At 40.5% G+C, this 20567-nt stretch overlaps 1 protein-coding gene across 1 annotated transcript; it reads left to right on the forward strand.

Moving 5' to 3' along the window:
- The first annotated feature begins 695 nt into the window (after positions 1–695).
- On the forward strand, positions 696–19312 carry ago1 (argonaute RISC component 1). The gene is made up of 19 exons (XM_079469730.1): positions 696–1148; positions 4627–4813; positions 5977–6097; positions 6277–6458; positions 6633–6769; positions 7304–7438; positions 8179–8266; positions 8518–8665; positions 8741–8860; positions 10784–10906; positions 12223–12356; positions 12433–12617; positions 12708–12867; positions 12955–13045; positions 14794–14988; positions 15238–15372; positions 15509–15610; positions 15694–15893; positions 16647–19312. The coding sequence occupies exons 1-19, from the start codon at positions 1124–1126 to the stop codon at positions 16753–16755; spliced, it is 2577 nt and encodes an 858-aa protein (XP_079325856.1). The 5' UTR covers positions 696–1123; the 3' UTR covers positions 16756–19312.
- The last annotated feature ends 1255 nt before the right edge of the window (positions 19313–20567 follow it).

The raw sequence follows: 20567 nt of genomic DNA on the forward strand, positions 1-20567 counted from the left end.
TCTGAGGCTATATACCGTATGTGTGGTCGTTGCCCACAGAATTACACCGTGGGCGCAGAATAAACAGACTGTACATTTATAATAAATATCTTCTCAAAACTAATTTAGCAAGTTTGCTATATTATGTAATATATCATATAATTACGCAAAGTGTAGGACTTGTTTTGTGAAGGGGAAACACACTGCTCATTTATTTTTGTGGACTCACAGGCCACGTGCCTAATCAAAACCATTGTACTACTCAGTAGTGCATTATTAGAATTAGTCATGTTAACAGTTTACACGGCATAATATTTTATAATGTTTATATTATACTGTTTGTTAAAACTCTGGGTCTCAGGCAAAACCACATGAGAAAATGCATGTATAATATTGATCTTTATCTCTATAGTGCTGTGCATTGTGTTTTATGTCGCATAATAAAACAATGAAATAGATTATGGATTATTAAATGGAAACTGTTTTGGTTTTATTGGAAACTGTGTTCTCTACGTGACAGGTGGAAGTTAAAAGAACACCATTCAATCTCACCAAGACCAACATAAAGGAATGTTCATTTGAATGAGACTTGTATTCAACCATAAGAATTTGAAATGTGTTTTTATCCTAAAATTTCAAAAGTGGTCCCTGATCTAAATGAATGGATATGATATTTAATCACCCAGTAGAGGGCGAGAACCAGACAGACCGCCAACAGTCAAGAATTTCAACAGTGGGAGGAGGAGGAGAAGAAGAAGAAGAAAAAGGGCTCTCGGTCTATAGGGGGTGACGGACGGGTCGACCGTTTTTGTTCCGCTGGGGAGTCCTGCTTGAACGGTGAGCAGGAGCCACAACACCCGAAGCCCAACAGCTCGACGTGCCACACCGACCCGGGCCATCCAGCCACGGACAGACCGAGCCCCGAGCAGGCGGGTCACCGCAGGGCGTCTTACGGATCAGAACCAAGGAGCTTTTGTCTCCAACTCCTGCGGCTCTGGGGGGCTCCAGCAGGGGCAGCGGAGACGATCCCGCACGCCCAGGGAAGGAGGCTGGAAGTCGGGGAGGGTTCCAGCCTGCAGGGCCGGGGCGCCGTGGCGAGCGAACGTCCGGGCTGTGGTGAACCCTTTGCGGCTAAGTGGATGGGATGGAGCCGGGACCATCTGGCGCTGGTGGGTTTTGATATTCAAGTTGTTTTGTTCGCGAGGGTTTTGAAAGAAAAGAACGTTTCGTTGCGTTCTCGTGATGTGAAACACTGTATCGCGCTGTAATGTTAAACTGCAGCCCGCGCGCTCCCGTGATACAATGTAACATTTACTCAAACAGATTTGCGCGAAGTGAGAGAAGCTATAGACAGAAGATGAGGGAGAACGTCAGGTCAGGGGTCGTGGGAAGACATGAGTGTGAAGCCCGCCTTCGGAAGATGCAGGAGAAGAAAGTGACCCGCGGGGTCTTATTGATCTCTCAGTCCAATATCGCCAATCCTCCATCGATATATAAAAGGATTTTAATAGCGGTCATCATCAGTTTTGGCAGCCGTTGAAATGCAGCACTAGAGAGTGTGCTTTTTTCCAGTCAAAAGTAGGATGACGTTTCTAAAAAGTGCAAACACTGTGTCATATTAAAACATGTGACCAGACTGATGAATCAGATGATATTTTGCCATTTTGAGTATTAGCATTAGATGCGAACTATGCATTCTTGGACAATTGAAAGAAGTTTTAGTTTCTCCTTCTTACTTTATTTATAAAGCGCTTTCACACTACACTCAGTTGATCCAAAGTGCTGTACAAAACAGCTTAAAATAAACACAATTAGAAACACAAAAACCAAAAAAAAAACTGTTAGGTGGGGAGCAGACATTGGTCATTGGTTTGATCACCTCAACAGTGGAACCTTGATCTGGGAACATAGAGGAGACCACGATTATAGATCTCAGGGGCCTCTCTGGTCTGTGAAAAGAGATTTCTTCAGAGACATATAACGGCGCTTGATTATGCAGAGATTTAAAACAAAGGTTAACATTTTTCTAGATTTGATTGGTTACCAGTTTAATGAAATGAGGGCAGACGAGACCATATGATTGAAGCTCTCAGCAGCATTCTGGACCACCTGTAAGCGCATTATAGAAGACTGATTTATACCATCGTAAAATGAATTACAGTAATCTAAACGTGATCAAATTATCTGTTCAAACTGTTTGTTAGAAAGTAGAGATTAGATTTTTTTATAAGACGCTTTAAGTTGAAGAAGCTTGATTTAACCGCTGCACAAGAACACCAAGATTTTTAGCAAAAGATGTCAAATAAGAGGAGAGATGTCCAAATTGAGGGGCGTAGTCTTCATTTGACTTAGATATCTATTTAGTGATGAGAATTGATATATTGACCCGGATCTCATTAGTCCATCACCAATTCTGAATAAATATCTATTTTAATGTTCTTTGGCTCGCTAGTGAGGTGTCTTTATTAATACGCGGTAGGGGAGGGGTGGTTGCAGGGGGCTTTGCACTGGCCAGGTGGCGTCTCTGTGGATCTTGACCCTTCAGTCTTGACCAGGTCATCTTGGTTCTGAACCCATCGTGTTCAGTTACTAAAGAGAAGAGAAATAAACTCAATATAACTAATATAATTCTTTTTAATATGCATGCAGTTTGTCCATACTGACATTCTTAAATAGTTTTTGTTCCAATCAGATGGCAAGTAGATTAAAACATATATTTGCTAAATGTCTTCGAGAGATTTGAGATTTGGGATGAAGAGATTTGAGATTTGGGATGAAGAGTTGTGAACTGTTCTTAACAACTAACACATTTTTGCTGCAAAGTTGATTTCAAAGACGTCAAACATCTGTCCTCCTTCCACCTCGTTCTCGAGTCCCAACACTTGGATTAAGACGCATTCACATTACAATATTTACAACTATATTCTTAACACGCAATATATCACCCGGTCGTAACGGAGAGTCACTTTTGTTTTCTGGGTGCCTGTGATCTGGCTTCTTTTTTCCAGCCATCTGCTGCTGCTTTGAGATGACACGTGCGTCACCGCAGCGTCCATGCAGAGAGTTTCTTATCGATCAAGACTTATTGGAGACTTTCAGTGTACTTCTTCACCAACGAACACTGTGCGCAGGAGCTCGCACGGCCCTTAAATCATACCCGAGCTATAAAGTGGGCCTTGTAAGAGAAGATTGATGACCTTGTCTCGGTTTAATGTCGAGGTGCTCGCTGGCACTATAAGATGAATAAGGCCAAGGTCCTTGCACATTAGTCCAGCTTTCCCAAAACCCCCACGTATCTCCGGCTCTCCTGATCTCCATGACAATGTATGTTGCTGTGCTGTTGCTATGGTGAGGCTGGGAATGTTTTGGGGCCCCCGTGTTTGTGTGTGCTGATGTGGAGGCGTGGGGGGCTTGCTCCGTCTCCTCCTGTTTGAGAAGGAGGGCAGCTGGGGTCTTTGTTATGATGGAGGGAGTGTTCTTCATGGGCAGACGGGTTAAGGGCGTCAGCACACTGCTTCTCAACTGCTTTTGATTTAGGATGGATTTTACATCGAGTGGCAACCAAAATGGCTAACAAAACTGCTAGTTTGGCGAAAGTAAAGGAAGTGTAATTCTAGATGAAGTGTGTGATAGTTTTTTTGCACCACTAGCGTTATTAATGAAAACGCAAAAATAATTCAAACAGGTTTTCTGAGCACGCTCCCTGGCTGCTATTGGTTGAATAAATGGATAGTCCGGCCCCCAAGCTCATTCCATTGGTTGAAAACATATTGGTGTGTAGGGCTGGTCTGATGTTTTGATCAGAGGCACAGTGTTTACACTTTAAAGGGAATTAACCTCAACCAAAATAATACTTCTTATTGTCTCTGCATCTGATCTGAAAAAGTATTGAAAGTATTTAAGAAGAAGTTAAAAGTATTTCAGTATTTAACGTTTTTAAACTAGGCTGTTGTTGCTCTATGAGAACTCGAGTCAGGGATGTTGTTTTTATCCAAGCACAGTGAAAACAAATATATTTATTGTTGTGTGTGTTATCTTTTCTTATGGTGTGCATGTCCTGTTTTTTGCTTTAAAGACAAAACTCACGTCAGTTGGCATGGGCTTGTGTTGAAGACGCACAAATTGTTGATCCGTGTTGAGTTGAGAGAGTTTTTTGAGTTCTATGTGTGCTTGGATGAAAATTTGCTCCAAAACTTGGTGGAAAATCCGAACTCTGCATTTTGGTTTTAGTAAGACGCATTATTGAACAAACAAACACGCAGTGGTGGAGATGTGTACAACATATTAAATTGAATTGAATCAAGTTGTACAATTTCATTGGCTTTACCCGTGCTTAATAAATGCTTAATTTATTTTGATGATTTGAATTATTGTAAGAAAAAACTTTAAAACTCTCTACATTCTTTCATTTTTCCTCTCATGGCCACCCCCACCCCCTTCCCGTTCTGGTCACCATCGTCTTTGTTCCTCTTTCCTCTTTTGTCCCATGTCCATACACACTGCTGTCACTATATCTCAACACGCATAATCCCACCAACTCCCCCCAAACTCCCTCATGCTCCTATAACCTTCCCCTGATCATCAATGCCTCTGTCTGCTGTGTGACCTCTCTGTCTCTCTCTCTCTCTGTCTGTGCCCTGTCCGCAGTGCCCATGGGGCCGTACCCCCCACCCCTGCAGCAGGTGTTCCAGGCTCCCCGCAGGCCGGGGATGGGCACCGTCGGCAAGCCAATCAAGCTGCTTGCCAACTACTTTGAGGTGGAGATCCCAAAAATGGATGTTTACCACTATGAGGTGGACATCAAACCTGATAAGTGTCCTCGGCGGGTCAACAGGTAACCGCTACTCGAATGTCATCTGTGGACCCCTCATATGATCTTCCTATTAGAGGTTTCCATATAATATATAACATGGGTCGGAAATCAAACCCTTCAAATGACCTCATCTAGAACACATGTTCACATGTCCACAGACTCGTTCTAAGTTTTGTTCATTCCTCTGTTCACACATAAATTTACATTTAGAAGACGCCTTTATCCAAAAAAAAACAATAACGTGATTCATCTCAGAATAGTTTCAACCATTTTTGGAGGTAATACCTGTTGGAAGAAGGAGATAGAGAAACAGCTCCTTTCCTGTCCTGTCGCTCATTTATTTCTCAATGTTTAGGTGGGTTTACGGCATTAGAAAAAAACCACACGCGAGCGCTGTGACAGGACTGTTACATCTGAGATTGACAGAAACATGACAACAGAGAGCGGAACGTGTCTTGAAAGTCATACAAGAACGTTTTATAGGAGTGTTTAAAGTAGACTTTTCTTGTTTACATTAGGAAAGCGGTGCTTTTCAAAGATAGACCTGTGCTTTTAACTCAAGAGTAACTCACCTGATATTTACTACGGATAGTCTTATCGTTGCATATCATTTTTAAATTCGACATAAAAATAAAAATACGTCTTAAGTAATTGAAATTTCTTTCATTTGTTACAGAAAAGACACTCGAAATTCACATGTGCACGTGAGTTTGATGTGAATTCCCATGTGAAAAGCATAGGATAACATGTGAAAACCAATGGGATGACATGTGGTGATATTTGTGAAGAACATGTGATCTATAAGTGTAGAACATGTGATCACATGTGGAGAAATATCACCACATGTTGCACATGTTATCCCATTGGTTTTTACATGTAATCCTATGTGTTTCACATGGGATTCACAGAAAAATCTTCCAAAAACACACATTCCGTTTTTTGCACATGTTAAACACATGTTTGCGAATGTGAAATGCGTCGTCTTTGTAAACGGATGATGTATACATCATTAAAACGTTCTAAGTCGAAAACACCTTAAGTGATAAAAAATGACTCATGCTGACAGACTTTGGGGGTTCAGCTCGTGTCTTCTTACAGGGACTTTATGTGTAAGAATACTTTTGGTATGGCAGGTGCTGCATTTTCATATGATTTGACTAAACCTCAAACATTGATCCTCACAGGGAGGTTGTGGAATACATGGTCCAACATTTCAAACCGCAGCTCTTTGGGGACCGAAAGCCGGTGTATGATGGAAAGAAGAACATCTACACTGTCCTGGCTTTACCTATAGGCAGTGAGAAGGTATGTAAAATGACATTCAGGGATACTGGGATGTGTCCACGTGGCATATTTCTCGTTGAAGTAGTAATAAAATGTTGCTGTTGTTTACAATTGGTGCATGTAAAAGCAAAGCATTGAAATATAATTGTTTTTTAAGTTTCTTGTGCTGAAGTCTCATTTCAGACTGTGTGATGTTGCAGGTTGACTTTGAGGTGACCATTCCTGGCGAGGGAAAGGACCGCATCTTTAAAGTGTCCATCCGGTGGTTGGCAAATGTGTCTTGGAGGCTTCTTCAGGAGACGCTGGTCAGTGGACGTCTCCAGGTCCCTCTGGAGTCCGTCCAAGCCCTCGACGTGGCAATGAGACATCTGGCCTCCATGAGGTAACACACAGAGTCCTGGAGAGATCAAGGGTGCCCTGCTCGTAACACGCGGCCCAGATCATTTAAAGATCAATTCATTTAAACTTCTTAAAAAGCATTTTTTACACAGCAAAACAGATTTTACACAGATTCTTTTATCTTAAAGGCGAATTTCATTTCTTTGGTATGTTGCAGGTACACTCCCGTCGGCCGTTCTTTCTTTTCACCTCCGGAGGGTTACTATCATCCTCTGGGTGGGGGTAGAGAGGTGTGGTTTGGCTTCCATCAGTCTGTCCGGCCAGCCATGTGGAAGATGATGCTCAACATCGATGGTACGACGTCATCCTTTTGTTTGTTTCTTTAAAGAAATGATTCATCCTGAAATTCAGGCATCATTTTCTCATCCTCGTGTTGTTCCAAACCTGTATGGTATTATAACAGCTACTGGAGTGAGCTGGAACTTTTTCATTTTTAGATGAACCTTTTCAGGGAAAGTCCATTAAAAAAATGAAAAATCTGCCATCATTTATCTGTATAAAGAATACATTTTAATGTATGCATTTTGCAGACGCTTTTATCCAAAGCGACTTGCATTGCATTGTACTATACATTTGTTTCTGACTATGTGGAATCCCTGCGACCTAGCGCCATGCTCTAACCATTGAGAAAGAATTTTATTGTTTAGCTCCAAGCAAAATAATAATTTGCGAGAATGTTCGTAAACAAACAGATCTATAGTATGACCACTATAGTATGAAAAGAAACTACTATGGTAGTCAAAAGTGCCCCAGAACTGTTACATCAGAACAAATACATTTGTACACATTTAAATCAATTGTTAAACTCTTTATTCTCACTGTTCCCAGTATCTGCGACGGCGTTCTATAAAGCCCAGCCGGTCATTGAGTTCATGTGTGAGGTTCTGGACATCCGTAACATTGATGAACAGCCCAAAACTCTTACTGACTCACAAAGAGTCCGCTTTACCAAGGAGATTAAAGGTGGGTCTCTTCTCCTTGTCACCTCTCTTCTTCTTTTCTCTCCTCACCTCTTTTTTTCCACTCTTCTCTTTCTCTATTCCCCTCCCTTTTCCTCATATCTCTTTTTTCTCTCACTCTGTTGTTTCGGCTGAACAATAACAAAAATGCTCGTATCACCAAAGCAACCACCCAGAACACCTAGCAGCCTCCCCTCCTTTGATTTGGTCAGGTGAGGTCATTGGATGAGCTCAGCGTCTTGCTCGGATTTTGTGTCATTCATTTTGATATTATGATAACGATGATGCATGATAATGTTACTGTGTTGTTTTGTAAATAAGTTGAAATAATGTTGGAATCCTTTTCACCTGTTTTCATGCATTGCGAGAGGAAGGATTCTGACTGATGTTATATCAGCACAGGGTTGAAATGTGCCGTCAGTGACTCGACTTGAGCCGTAAAGCGCTTCGTTCAAGTCATACACTGAAGTTCATAATAACTGTTGTGATGTATTTGACGGCGGTTACACATTTCCCTCTTTTTACTTATTTTCCATGTTTCCCATGCTCTTCGACCTGTTTAATCTGCTGGTCTCAAACAAGGTATCAGTGACATCAGAGGCACCAAGTGCTGTTTTAAATCGGTTACAAACCGACTCTTTAATGTTTTTGTACTTGAATGTCTCGTGTTTTAAAGGCTCTGAACCAACTGACGCATTTGCGTGTTTGCTTGTGTTTTGTTGCTCTGTTGATGGACGACGAAAGGCCTGAAGGTGGAGGTTACTCACTGCGGTCAGATGAAGAGAAAATACCGCGTCTGCAACGTCACCCGTCGCCCTGCTAGTCACCAAACGTGAGTATCGTGAACGGGAAGGTTCGGTGAGGAAGTCAAAGTCTCCTTTTCCTATGGGTATTTACACTTTTAACAGGCTCATGTCGGATCTCGTTGCAAGTTCATGCGTACTGTTTAATACCGGACAGTCCTGTTTAGAAATGTCACATCGTAAATCCGAATTAATCTCTTTACTGTCGGTTTAGTGTGAAAGAAGTTTTTTATGGACCACTTTCAGAACTACATGTTTTCTCCGCACATCTCGTCATCAGGTTTCCTCTTCAGCTGGAGAGCGGACAGACAGTAGAATGTACGGTGGCTCAATACTTTAAACAGAAATACAACCTACAGCTGAAATACCCTCATCTGCCCTGTCTACAGGTGGGCCAGGAGCAGAAACACACCTACCTGCCCCTTGAGGTGAGTCCTGTCATTCACACCCTTACACTAAACACAGATGAGATTCTCATCTCGTACGCGCTGATGTTTGTGCAGGTCTGCAATATTGTAGCGGGGCAACGTTGTATCAAGAAACTGACAGATAATCAAACATCCACCATGATCAAAGCCACGGCACGTTCAGCTCCAGACAGACAGGAGGAGATCAGCAGACTGGTGAGTGTTGACCTTCAATTTTCCTTCTTAAGGGGTTAGTGATCGTTGTGCATAGGAACCGCGGCCTCATTTATACTTGTGCATCACTGTGCGCTTCGAGAGGCAATGACCACTAGGCGTCAGTGTCCACACGCATGTTGCTTGTGTAACCAAGAAAAAGCCAAAGATGTGTATGCTAGCTGTGTCTCGTTTCGTAAGGCTGCGTCCTTGTGTCCTCTGAAGGATGCGGTATACGGAGGATCCTCAACTTGGAACCTTTGTAGGACATACTGGCAGGAAAGGAAACAGGACCATGACAACACGTTGCACTCGCACACCTGTCTATTTAATAAAAAGTTGGTTACTCTCCGACCCAAACAGTGCCGGAAGAGTTAAACAAATCTACCATTTGTTTGCCTCAACCTTTCAAAATCACCAGACACTTGTATACCTACTTACTACATATGCCTGCTAAGATGTGACACAAATTGTAAACTTTTAACATTTAAACACCACATATCTGATTGAATGTGCAGCTGCTTCTGTTTATTCATATAACAGATGTTGGCCGACGCAAAGAATTATGGGTTATCTCTAGCCATGAAGGAGACACCTCATGTGTGCTCCGAGTGTAGGTCGCACTAGAAGGGTGCATATGGAGTGTCCTGCCTGCTTTTATGAAACGAGTCAGCCTCGGTGACGTCTGAGAAGCGTTAGCAGCGATAGCGGCATGTAAACAGTGACTTTTGTTGCAGCTTGAGCTGTTAAATAGAGAAGATCAAATACTTTACTCATTTACTCATGAACTGCATAAATAGTTAATTCGGAAATGTTTTTGAGTTAACATGAAGCTATCGCGGATATGTTTCAATCACAGCGCTTGGGGTCTGCGTGGGGTCGTAGGTGACGCGTTGTTATATTTGCGGAGAGGTGAATGCAAATCAGACTACAAAGAGCTTTCTACGCACGACCGTAAATCTCCCTTTACTTATACTATGCCCTAAAAGTGTGTTCTTTCCTTATGTGCATAGCAAAATGGTATTTCAGCTTTTGTCGATTATGATTTTTTCATTTAATCTTTACTTTATAATGCAATGTATTCATTTAGTGACGCAATGAATTGTGGGTAATATCAGCTGTTAGAAAGTGTGTGAATTGTCACCGGAAACACCATCCGGGCACAAAGATACTGGACATATCTGGACATACTTTGTATTTCGAAAGGCTATTAGTGATGGATAGAGATAGTCACTGGACATTTTCTTTTGCATTCCACTACTAAGTGTTCCTCTACAGTGTTTTATTGTAGATTTTTGGACAAGGATTTATTTTCCCTTCGTCTGATGTCTCTCCATCAGTACTCTCAGTCTTAACCATGACTGAAGATGAGATCATGAGAGGTTCTTTATTCCCCCGGTGATATGATTTGATGAGGATCATTGAGCCGTTGAATCTGCTGAGATTGAATCATGAGTCACTGAGCTTCTGATTCAGATGTTCTGGGTCTCGTATGTGAACGTGTTGTTCCTCCCAGAATAAGACCATCCTTGAGATCTATGTTGAGATGTTAGTGCAAACACATAATGCTTTATTAACCGAACATAAGTTGATGTCCTGAATCAGGAGTTTGGTCAAATAGCAGGTTCAGTTTTTCTACACTTTTAAAGAACCGTGTGCAGATGGTGTGTTCATTACACAACCTCTGAAATGGCAATTGTCCTAATCCAGAAGGGTCAAATCCAGTTTCAGGCCACACCGAGACCTAACCAGAAATACACATAGTTTTTAGTAATATAAACTCATACATAAAATGGAAAAGATTCCTTTCAAAATGTGACTGCGACGTCAGTCACATTTCTATAGGTCTCCCGAGAAAGAGGTTGAAATTTGTTTCTGGTCCGAGACGGTTTTAATAATGAATTCTAATCCTGTTTTTATACCCAGATGAAGAACGCAAACTTTAATCTGGATCCCTACATTCAAGAGTTTGGGATTAAGGTGAAGGATGACATGGCCGAGGTGACAGGACGAGTTCTTCCTGCTCCGATCCTACAGTACGGCGGTCGGGTAAGACACACAGCAGCGTATGGAGACTGAAGTGCTTTCTTTCAGTCATCTCTGCATGGCCTTAACCACATTACAGACACATTCAAGTTATTTTTACAGAGTTTTTCACGTATGACGCACGACTGGATTCTCGTACTGCTGCTACAGTAATCTACAAAGCCGTCTACACCGAATCACCTGTTCTGATGATGAACATCTAGTTTTGTGTTTGACAGTCCAGACACTTTTGATTTGATCATTTATATCAGATTATATATAGCTGAGTAATGTTTTTTGAGACCATTTCAAACTGAATTTATTATTTCTAGGTATGCGTTTAGGTAACATGATCACTTTTGTTGAATTCTGTGAACTACTAAGAATATTTCTCCCAAATTTCAAATAAAATCTTGTATTTGCATAAAATGAAAAGTGGAGACACGGGTGAAAATAAGAGAAAAGATCCTCTGTATTTGAAATGATGATTAAATGAAAATCTGGAATAGTCTCTTAATGGTCGTTTGGGGTTTTTTCGATACCGGTGGCTGAATCGATAAATTTTTAAAAAAGAGCCACAAAACACAGGTGGGTGACATTAAAGATCAATATGTTTAAAGATATATTTATTGAATCAAGCAGGTAATGCATGTTGATGGAGGGATGGAGAGAGAGCGCACATTAAAACTGTCTTTCACTATGATTAATCCAAGGCTAATGTCACAGATAATACGCGATCCGTTATACCATTATGTAAGATGTGTTGGATTTGTATTAACTGAGCTTTACGAATTTCGTTCACGTGAATGAGGGTAAAAGTCTCAATTAATGGCTCAGTCGGCACCGAAATGAGACACCGAAATCTGCGTTTTGATTCGGTCCAGTTAGATACCCGATATATAGTGCCATATTGGCACGGGTTTCGGTACCCAACCCTATTTTACAGTGTAAAGAAGTCAGAATGCATGAAACAGCGTTAAATGACCACTTTCATTTTTTTCTGCATCTGTATATAATAATAATATAATAATACCTCAAATTAGATAAATGATTCAAATTAGATATAAAAGATAAAGTTTTCAGTTTAACTCTATTCATAGTTGTTCTTCTAATAAAACATTTAAATAATTGTAAAAAATTTCTACAGTTTTTGGAAAAAATACTTCAGCAGAACAGACAGTATGTTAATAAAGACAAAAACGACATCATTTTTTTATAAAATGCATTGTACTAATAAATAAATAAACATTACAGGTTTGCATCCTATTGGATTTGAATGTTGTGTGTTGCTGTTTATGAGATCATGTTTTGAACTCTTTCTTGTGTTTGTTGGTGAACAGAATCGTGCCATTGCGACACCCAATCAGGGTGTTTGGGATATGAGGGGTAAACAGTTCTATAATGGCATCGAGATCAAAGTTTGGGCCATCGCTTGCTTCGCCCCGCAGAAGCAATGTCGAGAAGAAGTGTTGAAGTAAGAGTCTCATCCGTCTCTACATCCATGTCAAATTGGAAGCACAAGTGCTGATGCCGATCTGTATCTTCATCAGGAACTTCACAGACCAGCTGCGTAAGATCTCAAAGGATGCTGGGATGCCCATCCAGGGTCAGCCGTGTTTCTGTAAGTATGCGCAGGGAGCAGACAGCGTGGAGCCCATGTTCAGACACCTGAAGAACACGTACTCTGGACTTCAGCTCATCATCGTCATCCTGCCGGGGAAAACACCCGTCTATGGTGAGATCTTGTGACGTCAAACACGTGTTGGTGTGAATAAAGCCTGTCAGACGTTGATTTCTCTCTGTTGTGTGTGTTTGTGACGGGCAGCTGAAGTGAAGCGTGTTGGAGACACTCTTCTGGGAATGGCCACTCAGTGTGTGCAGGTGAAGAACGTGGTGAAAACATCTCCTCAGACGCTCTCCAACCTCTGCCTCAAGATCAACGTCAAGCTCGGCGGCATCAACAACATCTTGGTGCCACATCAACGGTGAGACGTCACTGCTGTTTGGTGGAAGTGTGGAGAAAACAATCGTCTGTCATTAGTTTTAATACTTCTTTCTGGTCCCGCTCGCAGGTCTGCGGTGTTCCAACAGCCGGTGATCTTTTTGGGAGCAGATGTTACTCATCCACCCGCTGGTGATGGAAAGAAACCGTCTATCACAGCTGTAAGCATTTTTACTTTCCGTGTCAACTTAACATGTTAGTAGATCAGAATAGGGCTGGGCGATGTATATTTCAGACATTTTGAGCTTTCATTTGGACATTACAAGCCAGTGTCTTTATTGTCCTGTGTTTATGGGAGTTGAATATCTCAAAGCGTTGTGAACTTTTAAATATTATAGTTTTATTAATATTTTAAATGAGCTTTTAGTTTTTATGTTAATTTTAGTTACATTTTAAGCCATTTTGCGATGTGCTTTTGTCATTTTATGAATTTTTTATGTTGCAAAACGATTTGGTTTATTATAATTTTGGTGCCTTAAACTTATTTAATTTAATTGATTTCAATTTTTGATTTAGTTTGTTTTTACAAAAAATTTTAGGCCAATATTTTACTCGATTTCAATAAACAGAAACGTTTTCAAAGTTTTAATTTGACTACATAAAAATAACATTGCCTCAGAATGCAGATATTCCTACGCAAGCAACAACAAAGTTTTATTTACATTTTGTAGTAACCATTTATATCATTTCAATAATTAATTAATTAATTTACTTTTGTTGTTTTTTTACATAATTTTCTAACGTTATATAATGTTTATAACTTATATTATAATAATAAGATATCATATGTGGTAAGTAAAAACATTATATATAATACATTTTTAAATCAAAGCAACATTAACAACAACACAAATTAATTATAAAGCATTTGAAGGAGACAAATATGTGATGTATGCCTCATATTCAGAAATAAAATGTTGGTTTATTACAGTATGTTAAATTGGTGCATATGAATGAAAATGATCACATATTTTTAAGTAGCACTGGAAAATATATCCATTTAGATTCTTCTCATTTTTAACTTTACACATTTTGAATCCACTTTAGTTGTTCTGCTCAATAGAAATTCAATTAATTCTTTTTCCAGAGAAATCCAAGTTTTCAAGCAAAAAACTTTTAATGCTTTTAAGGTTTAATGCTTAATCTTTACTTGAGCTCGCTTCGATTGTATTGTATAGAAAGAGTGATTGTCGTATACGTAACACAAGTAATGACCGCTCTGAAGTTATCCGGGGTTGTGAAAGCCACCCGAGTTCACGTAATGGTCCTGACTGCATAAGAACAGAACAGAGGAGCTAAGGGCTGGATGTTCTGGAGGGGGCGGGTGAGGGGGCTTTGATGTGAGAACGGCACGCCGATGAGTCACGGTCGAGGAGGAAATGACATCACCGCACACCCTGCTGTACGCAACCACTTGTAAACTCGTAGTCTTTCTGCGGTTGCCAAGCGATGGTGACAAAGGGGTGAGTCACGGAGACGGACCCGTTTGAGAACAGCCTCATGATGTGGGCAGAGAATAAGAGGCAAACGGATGGTTTTCTGCGACTAGAGGGCGTCAGTTTTCTTATACCGATCGTCTGGTTTGTGTTATTGCATTTCTCTGGTGCAGAGTTTGTAATATTTTGGCTCTGCCGTGTTCATTTTAAAGGGACAGATTAGAGAAAAATACAAATTCTTTCATCATTTATTCATCCTCGTGTCACTCCAAACCTGTATTTCTGACTGGAAGATATTTTGAAGAATGTTGATACCCTAACAACATTGTATGAACACAAAACCTCCGAGACATTTCTCAAAATATCTTCTTTTGTGTTCCACTGAACAGAGTCATAAATAAAATATATTTTTGTGTAATCACTTTAAATATTGGTTTTGGATATACTGCAAGTTGGCTGTGATGTCTCTGTAGGTGGTGGGAAGTATGGATGCTCATCCCAGCAGATATTGTGCCACGGTTCGAGTTCAGCGACCCAGGCAGGAGATCATTGAAGACCTCTCATTCATGGTGCGAGAGCTGCTCATCCAATTCTACAAATCGACCCGCTTCAAACCCACAAGAATCATCTTCTACAGAGACGGCGTACCAGAGGGACAGTTACCACAGGTAATGATCAAATGACTTCTATCTGTGTCTGACTTATGGTTCTTTCGGATTATACAATTAGAAATCAAATCTGATTTCTTAAATCCGAGAATGTATCCCTAAAGGAACATTAGTTTGTATCTCTGTCCACCTTCAACATTTGTCTGTTTTGTTGCTGACACACAAAGCGTATTTGTGGTCGATGGTTGTGACGCTGTGGCTTAAGATCAATACTAATAATAAGGAATTCACTTTCGTGTGCGTTTGTAGATTCTACATTATGAGCTGTTGGCCATCAGAGACGCCTGCATCAAACTGGAGAAAGACTACCAGCCCGGCATCACTTATATAGTGGTACAGAAACGGCACCACACGCGTCTCTTCTGTGCCGACAAGTCAGAAAGAGTGAGTTCTGCACAACAACATGTCTGCTGTCACGATTTCAGATTTTCACCTTACGGCTTTCATGATCAAAATCATTTTCTGTGAGGATATTATCATGATATCTCCAGTTGATTGTTAAATCTGTGTCTTTGCGCAGATTGGAAAGAGCGGGAACATTCCAGCAGGAACGACGGTGGACACCAGCATCACTCATCCGTTTGAGTTTGACTTTTACCTGTGCAGTCATGCAGGTATTCAGGTAAGCGGATGTTCTGTGCTTTTGACCGTCATCGATCAAGTGTTTCTTGAGTCGTCTCTGATCTGCTGTCGGCTTCGTCTCAGGGCACCAGCCGGCCATCTCACTACTACGTCCTGTGGGACGACAATCGTTTCACGGCCGACGAGCTGCAGATTTTAACCTACCAGCTGTGTCACACATACGTGCGCTGCACCCGCTCCGTGTCCATTCCAGCTCCAGCGTACTACGCCAGACTCGTCGCCTTCAGAGCGCGCTATCACCTGGTGGATAAGGAACATGACAGGTGAGGCCATGATCTGTTTTATATGATATATTTTTTCAGGTGGGCATTTAGTGGGCGAGGCTGTCGTCTTTCTCTGTGATTTGATGTATAAAAACAGCCTTTGCATTGGGAAATGGAACTGGCAGGAGACTGACAGTTGAAGGGGAGGAGTTAATAGAAGCTCCGCCCAAGCCGTGTAACGTACGTCATTTGAGATGAATAGTCACTATAGGACGGATGGACAGAAGTGCATTTTCAGATTTTAATTGAAGATTATGAGCGCATACGATTTTTAAAAAGAGAATGACCCACATTGATAAGCTATTTACAATAAACGCTGCAATATTTCATGAAATAAATTTACATTTTTATTATTTTTATTTCACTGGGACTTTAACAGGTTTTTGCACAAGATAAATTTCTCCTCAGTAATCCGTGATCTCGCTCTAATCTGCATTTGTTTCAGATTTTTTTATTTTTAAGATGACAAATTCAAAAGTATTGTTGAACTTGCGATGTCAAAGAGTCAATCTCACAATTCTCATCTTGGATGTTTTACGTTACTTTCTTCATGCCGCAAAATGTACATAAGTACATCAGGGCTGGTGACATAGAAATGTTGTAAGATAGATAAATGAAGATCAGTGTCTTTGTATTTGTCTGGCTAGGCCTATTGGACTAATAATGTCAGTAATTTATGTTTTCCATGACACAGTTATAGAAGCAAAACATAAGATTGTTGTCAAGTTTAAAACCTTTTTCTAACCTGTGTAGCGGAGAGGGCAGCCACGTCTCCGGGCAAAGCAACGGCCGGGATCCACAAGCGCTGGCCAAAGCTGTTCAGATTCACCACGACACCCTGAGGACCATGTACTTTGCCTGAGACGGAGAAGTTACTGTACCACACCCGCCGGGTCACCACACTCCCCCCCGAGCCAGTAAACCGGGTGCTAGCAGCTCTATGAAGCCCACTGACGTGAACAGAACTGAATACGGAGTCTCACACTTTGAGTTTGGTTGAATCCGGCTGACCTATGCTCTTTTTCTTTATTTAACTGTGTATTATTGTATACTACCTTCGCACTCCCACATGTACGTTCGTATGCAATACGGAGGGAAGGAATGCAGACAAACTAGTCGTTTTGTAAGCAACCACAAAGATGCCTCTTAACCTGTACGTCCGGCCGATGTGGAGGAAATGTTTTACTTATTGCATTTTGAACGACGGTATTTTTTATTGCTTTTATTTGTTTTTTATTATTATTCTGTTTTTGTGAAATACATGGTACATTAGCACTTAGTTTTAGTTGAAAGGCACCACGAGCCCAGCATTTATAGTCTGTGAAGCTGCATACGCGCAGACGGTGATGGACTGTAGCAGGTGTCTCTCCAGCGTTTCGCAGTGGTGTCACGGGTGTAGCCAAACGTATTTAGATTTTCCTCTTTAGTTAAGAGCGGCTGAATAAGCATAGATGGACCACAGAGTGCGTTAACTGTACTCGCAATCTCACATCAGCATTACACCGAAACCAGCATTATGCACCAGCCAAATGCAGTGCCAACTCTTCAAAGCGGCTCTTGTCTTTAAAGGGATAGTTCACCCAAAAATTACAATTATTTTGTCGTTTATTCACCTTCATGACGCTCTAAACCTGTAAGACTTTGTTTTGCATTTCTGACTTTCTATATCGAACCTCATTGACTTCCATTGCATGGACACAAAACCACTAAGACATTTCTCAAAATATCTTCTTTTGTGTTTCACTGAAGTAAGACTCACACACAGGTTTTGAATGACGTGAGGGTGAAGAAATGATGACTGAATTAATATTTTTCAGTAGACTGTCCCTTTAACATGCATTTTTCTGCATATGATTCAGCCGTGCTCCTTGAACAGAGTTTGTTGCTCGTTTTATCATGAACGTTCTGGTGCACGTAACTCTTCCTCCACCGAAAGGAATAGTTGCGCCAAAAATGAATATTTTGTCATTATTTAGTCACTCCAGTTGTTCCAACTCTGCATTAATTTGTTTCGCCGAACATATTCAAGGTCCTGTTTTCCATACGACGAATGTGGGTTGTGTTCAGTAGCGCCCCATTCTTGACATATTTAAACACAGTTGGAAGTTTAGAAGACAAGTGATTTATTGTTTATTTCTAATTCTACGTGCTTTTTTGTCATTAAAGTCTGACGTTTTAAAGCTCCATCCGTTCGTTGTATGCAAAACAGAATTGTTTTACAACATGGCAAAAAACAAATACGGGTTTGGAATAACACCATGCTTATGATGACATTGAACGTTTTGGGTGAACTGTTCCTTTAAACATTTCTTCCACTGACCTCTGTAAGGCAAAGCCAAAACGCCGGTGAAAACCACCCGCGGCACATTTCAGAGGTTGAGACGCACAATCCGTGCTTTCTGTTTATAACTACGCAGACATTCAACATTGCAGTTATACCTGTTTGTACATAGCAACCCACTATCCTCCCTCACACAGAGGCCACTGACATCTCCCCACGCTTTCACCCGGTGTTTTTTCAAAGGTGCCGCCGGTAACACTGCCACATTCCCTACACACCTCACAAGCACCTTGTACACACACACACTCACACTTTTATCGCCAGTTTTATTGCACCTTTTACCTTCGCCTGATGCCTGTCGTCGCCGTGAGTATATGGTGGGCATGCAGGTAATAGTCCACAGGTTAGCGCGAACGTTATGCCATGTAACCATGTCATATATTGGATGTATGAAATGCATGTTTAAACTGAACTTGTGTTGTAACTGGAGCCTTGTAGTAGTGCACTTAATATCTGATGCCATCTTTTCTCATTTGCTTTTAAATGAAACGTTCACTACAAAACAATTTTTTTGTATTGTGCTTCACACAAGACATTTGAAAAGACACAAGAGTGTGTAAATGGTGACTGACTTGTCATTCATTTTTGGGTGAACTGTTTGTTTAAAGAAACCTTTGAACACTATTCATCTGCGAGAAGTTGGTTGTTTGATGCCTCAAAGCCTAAAAATGGTCTGTTGAATTCGAAATACTTTAAGGATGTAACGGTTTACCATGTTTTATTTTAAATCATGTTTATGAGATGTATACAAAGACGTGCTTTTATATATTAGGCTTTACCAACCCAGAGAGGTGATTTTTACTGACGCCCCAGTGTATGAACTCAATCGGGTCTTTCCTAGACTAAATATTCAAATGCAGTACTTGGTGAATGACGAGGTGACTGGAGAGTTCACCTAACCTCACTTTTATAGCAATATTATGCCACTGATTAAGAACAGTCCTGTCATAGCACTTCCCAATAGATTCAGTGAACGGACACGTAAGCAAGTCATTTCGGCTCGGTATGTAATAATAGTGAGAGGACTACGTTCAGAACGGTTATTTTTTAAAGAAAATAAAAGTTGTTTTTTATTGAATACGTTGTGTTGAATGGTTATTTCGTTATTGCAGAGATATAAAGGAGCAAGTTTTTGCAGTCAGTGACCTTGGCGTTCATTGCCATTACTTACAGACAACATGGCGTGTTCTTTAACGTCAACAAGTAAACGAATCGCAAAGTAAAGCAAGATGTTCAGCAAGAAAAAGTATTATATCATTTTTTTATATAAATGTATAGAGTGATAAGCATCATTTTTCCCAATTGAAGAGTACACCCAGATCACAAATGTATAGATGAGATTAGATTCAACTTTATTGTCATTACACATATACAAGTACAGTGCAACGCAATGTAGTTTAGGTCTAACCAGAAGTGCAGGATATACAGTGAAGAAATACAGAATACAATATTAGGAAAATATTATACAGTGGGCATGGACTATGAAAATTCTTTACGGTAGGAATGTTCAATGAAAATATGACAGTAGGTATGTACTATGAACAATATATACAGAAGGCTATATACTGTGAACATTAACTTACAGGTGGATATGAACAGATAATAATTTAGTCTAAATTTACATTTACATTTACATTTAGTCATTTAGCAGACGCTTTTATCCAAAGCGACTTACAGATGAGGAAACATTGGAAGCAATTATAACAACATAGGCAACGAAAATACATAAGTGCATCAAACTAGTCCATTAAAGCCTAGCACAGTATAAAAGCTAAGAATAGTGAGGTTAGTAGTTGTTTTGTTTTGTTTTTTTTTTTTATGAAGGAAAGGGAAGAGAATTAGGAAAAACTCAATCAGCAACGTGTTGACGGAAGAGATGCGTTTTTAGGTGTTTTTTAAAGATGGCAACCGAGTCTGCTAAAATTATTTAATAATTTAGTACTATTATGTGTCACTATAGAAATAGTCTAGTAGTTTGTACAGCTATGGTATCAGAAATTGGTATCTTTCCAAAAACAAGGTCACGTTCAGTCAAATAAAACCACGTGTTACTATAGTTCATATTCAAATCACGGTTGTTGCGCTTTTATTATAAAAAACAATAGCAATAATACATTAACAAAAAACTAAATAACAATACACATGGTTTCTATACTTCTACTGCAATACAATCGCAGTCGGACAAGCACACGATGAGCATCTGGATGCTGTAAAAACCTTCCGCGACGTGCGAAAGTCAATAAGTGATGATAATGATGATTGACCGCGTCCCCACGCCCCGCCCATTCCCCGGTAACCAATCAGCTCGCGAAACAGGCGGCAGGCTGTTGCGT

Source organism: Barbatula barbatula (genome assembly GCF_947034865.1).
Source record: "Barbatula barbatula genome assembly, chromosome: 12".
In the NCBI taxonomy this organism is placed as follows: domain Eukaryota; kingdom Metazoa; phylum Chordata; class Actinopteri; order Cypriniformes; family Nemacheilidae; genus Barbatula; species Barbatula barbatula.

Bases quoted from the DNA above. Each gene is read 5' to 3' on its own strand.
- ago1 (XM_079469730.1), top strand. From the start codon at position 1,124: ATGGAGCCGGGACCATCTGGCGCTG. The intron at 10,907-12,222 runs GTAAGACACACA...GTTGGTGAACAG, and splicing joins TCCTACAGTACGGCGGTCGG to AATCGTGCCATTGCGACACC. The intron at 12,357-12,432 runs GTAAGAGTCTCA...TATCTTCATCAG, and splicing joins TGTCGAGAAGAAGTGTTGAA to GAACTTCACAGACCAGCTGC.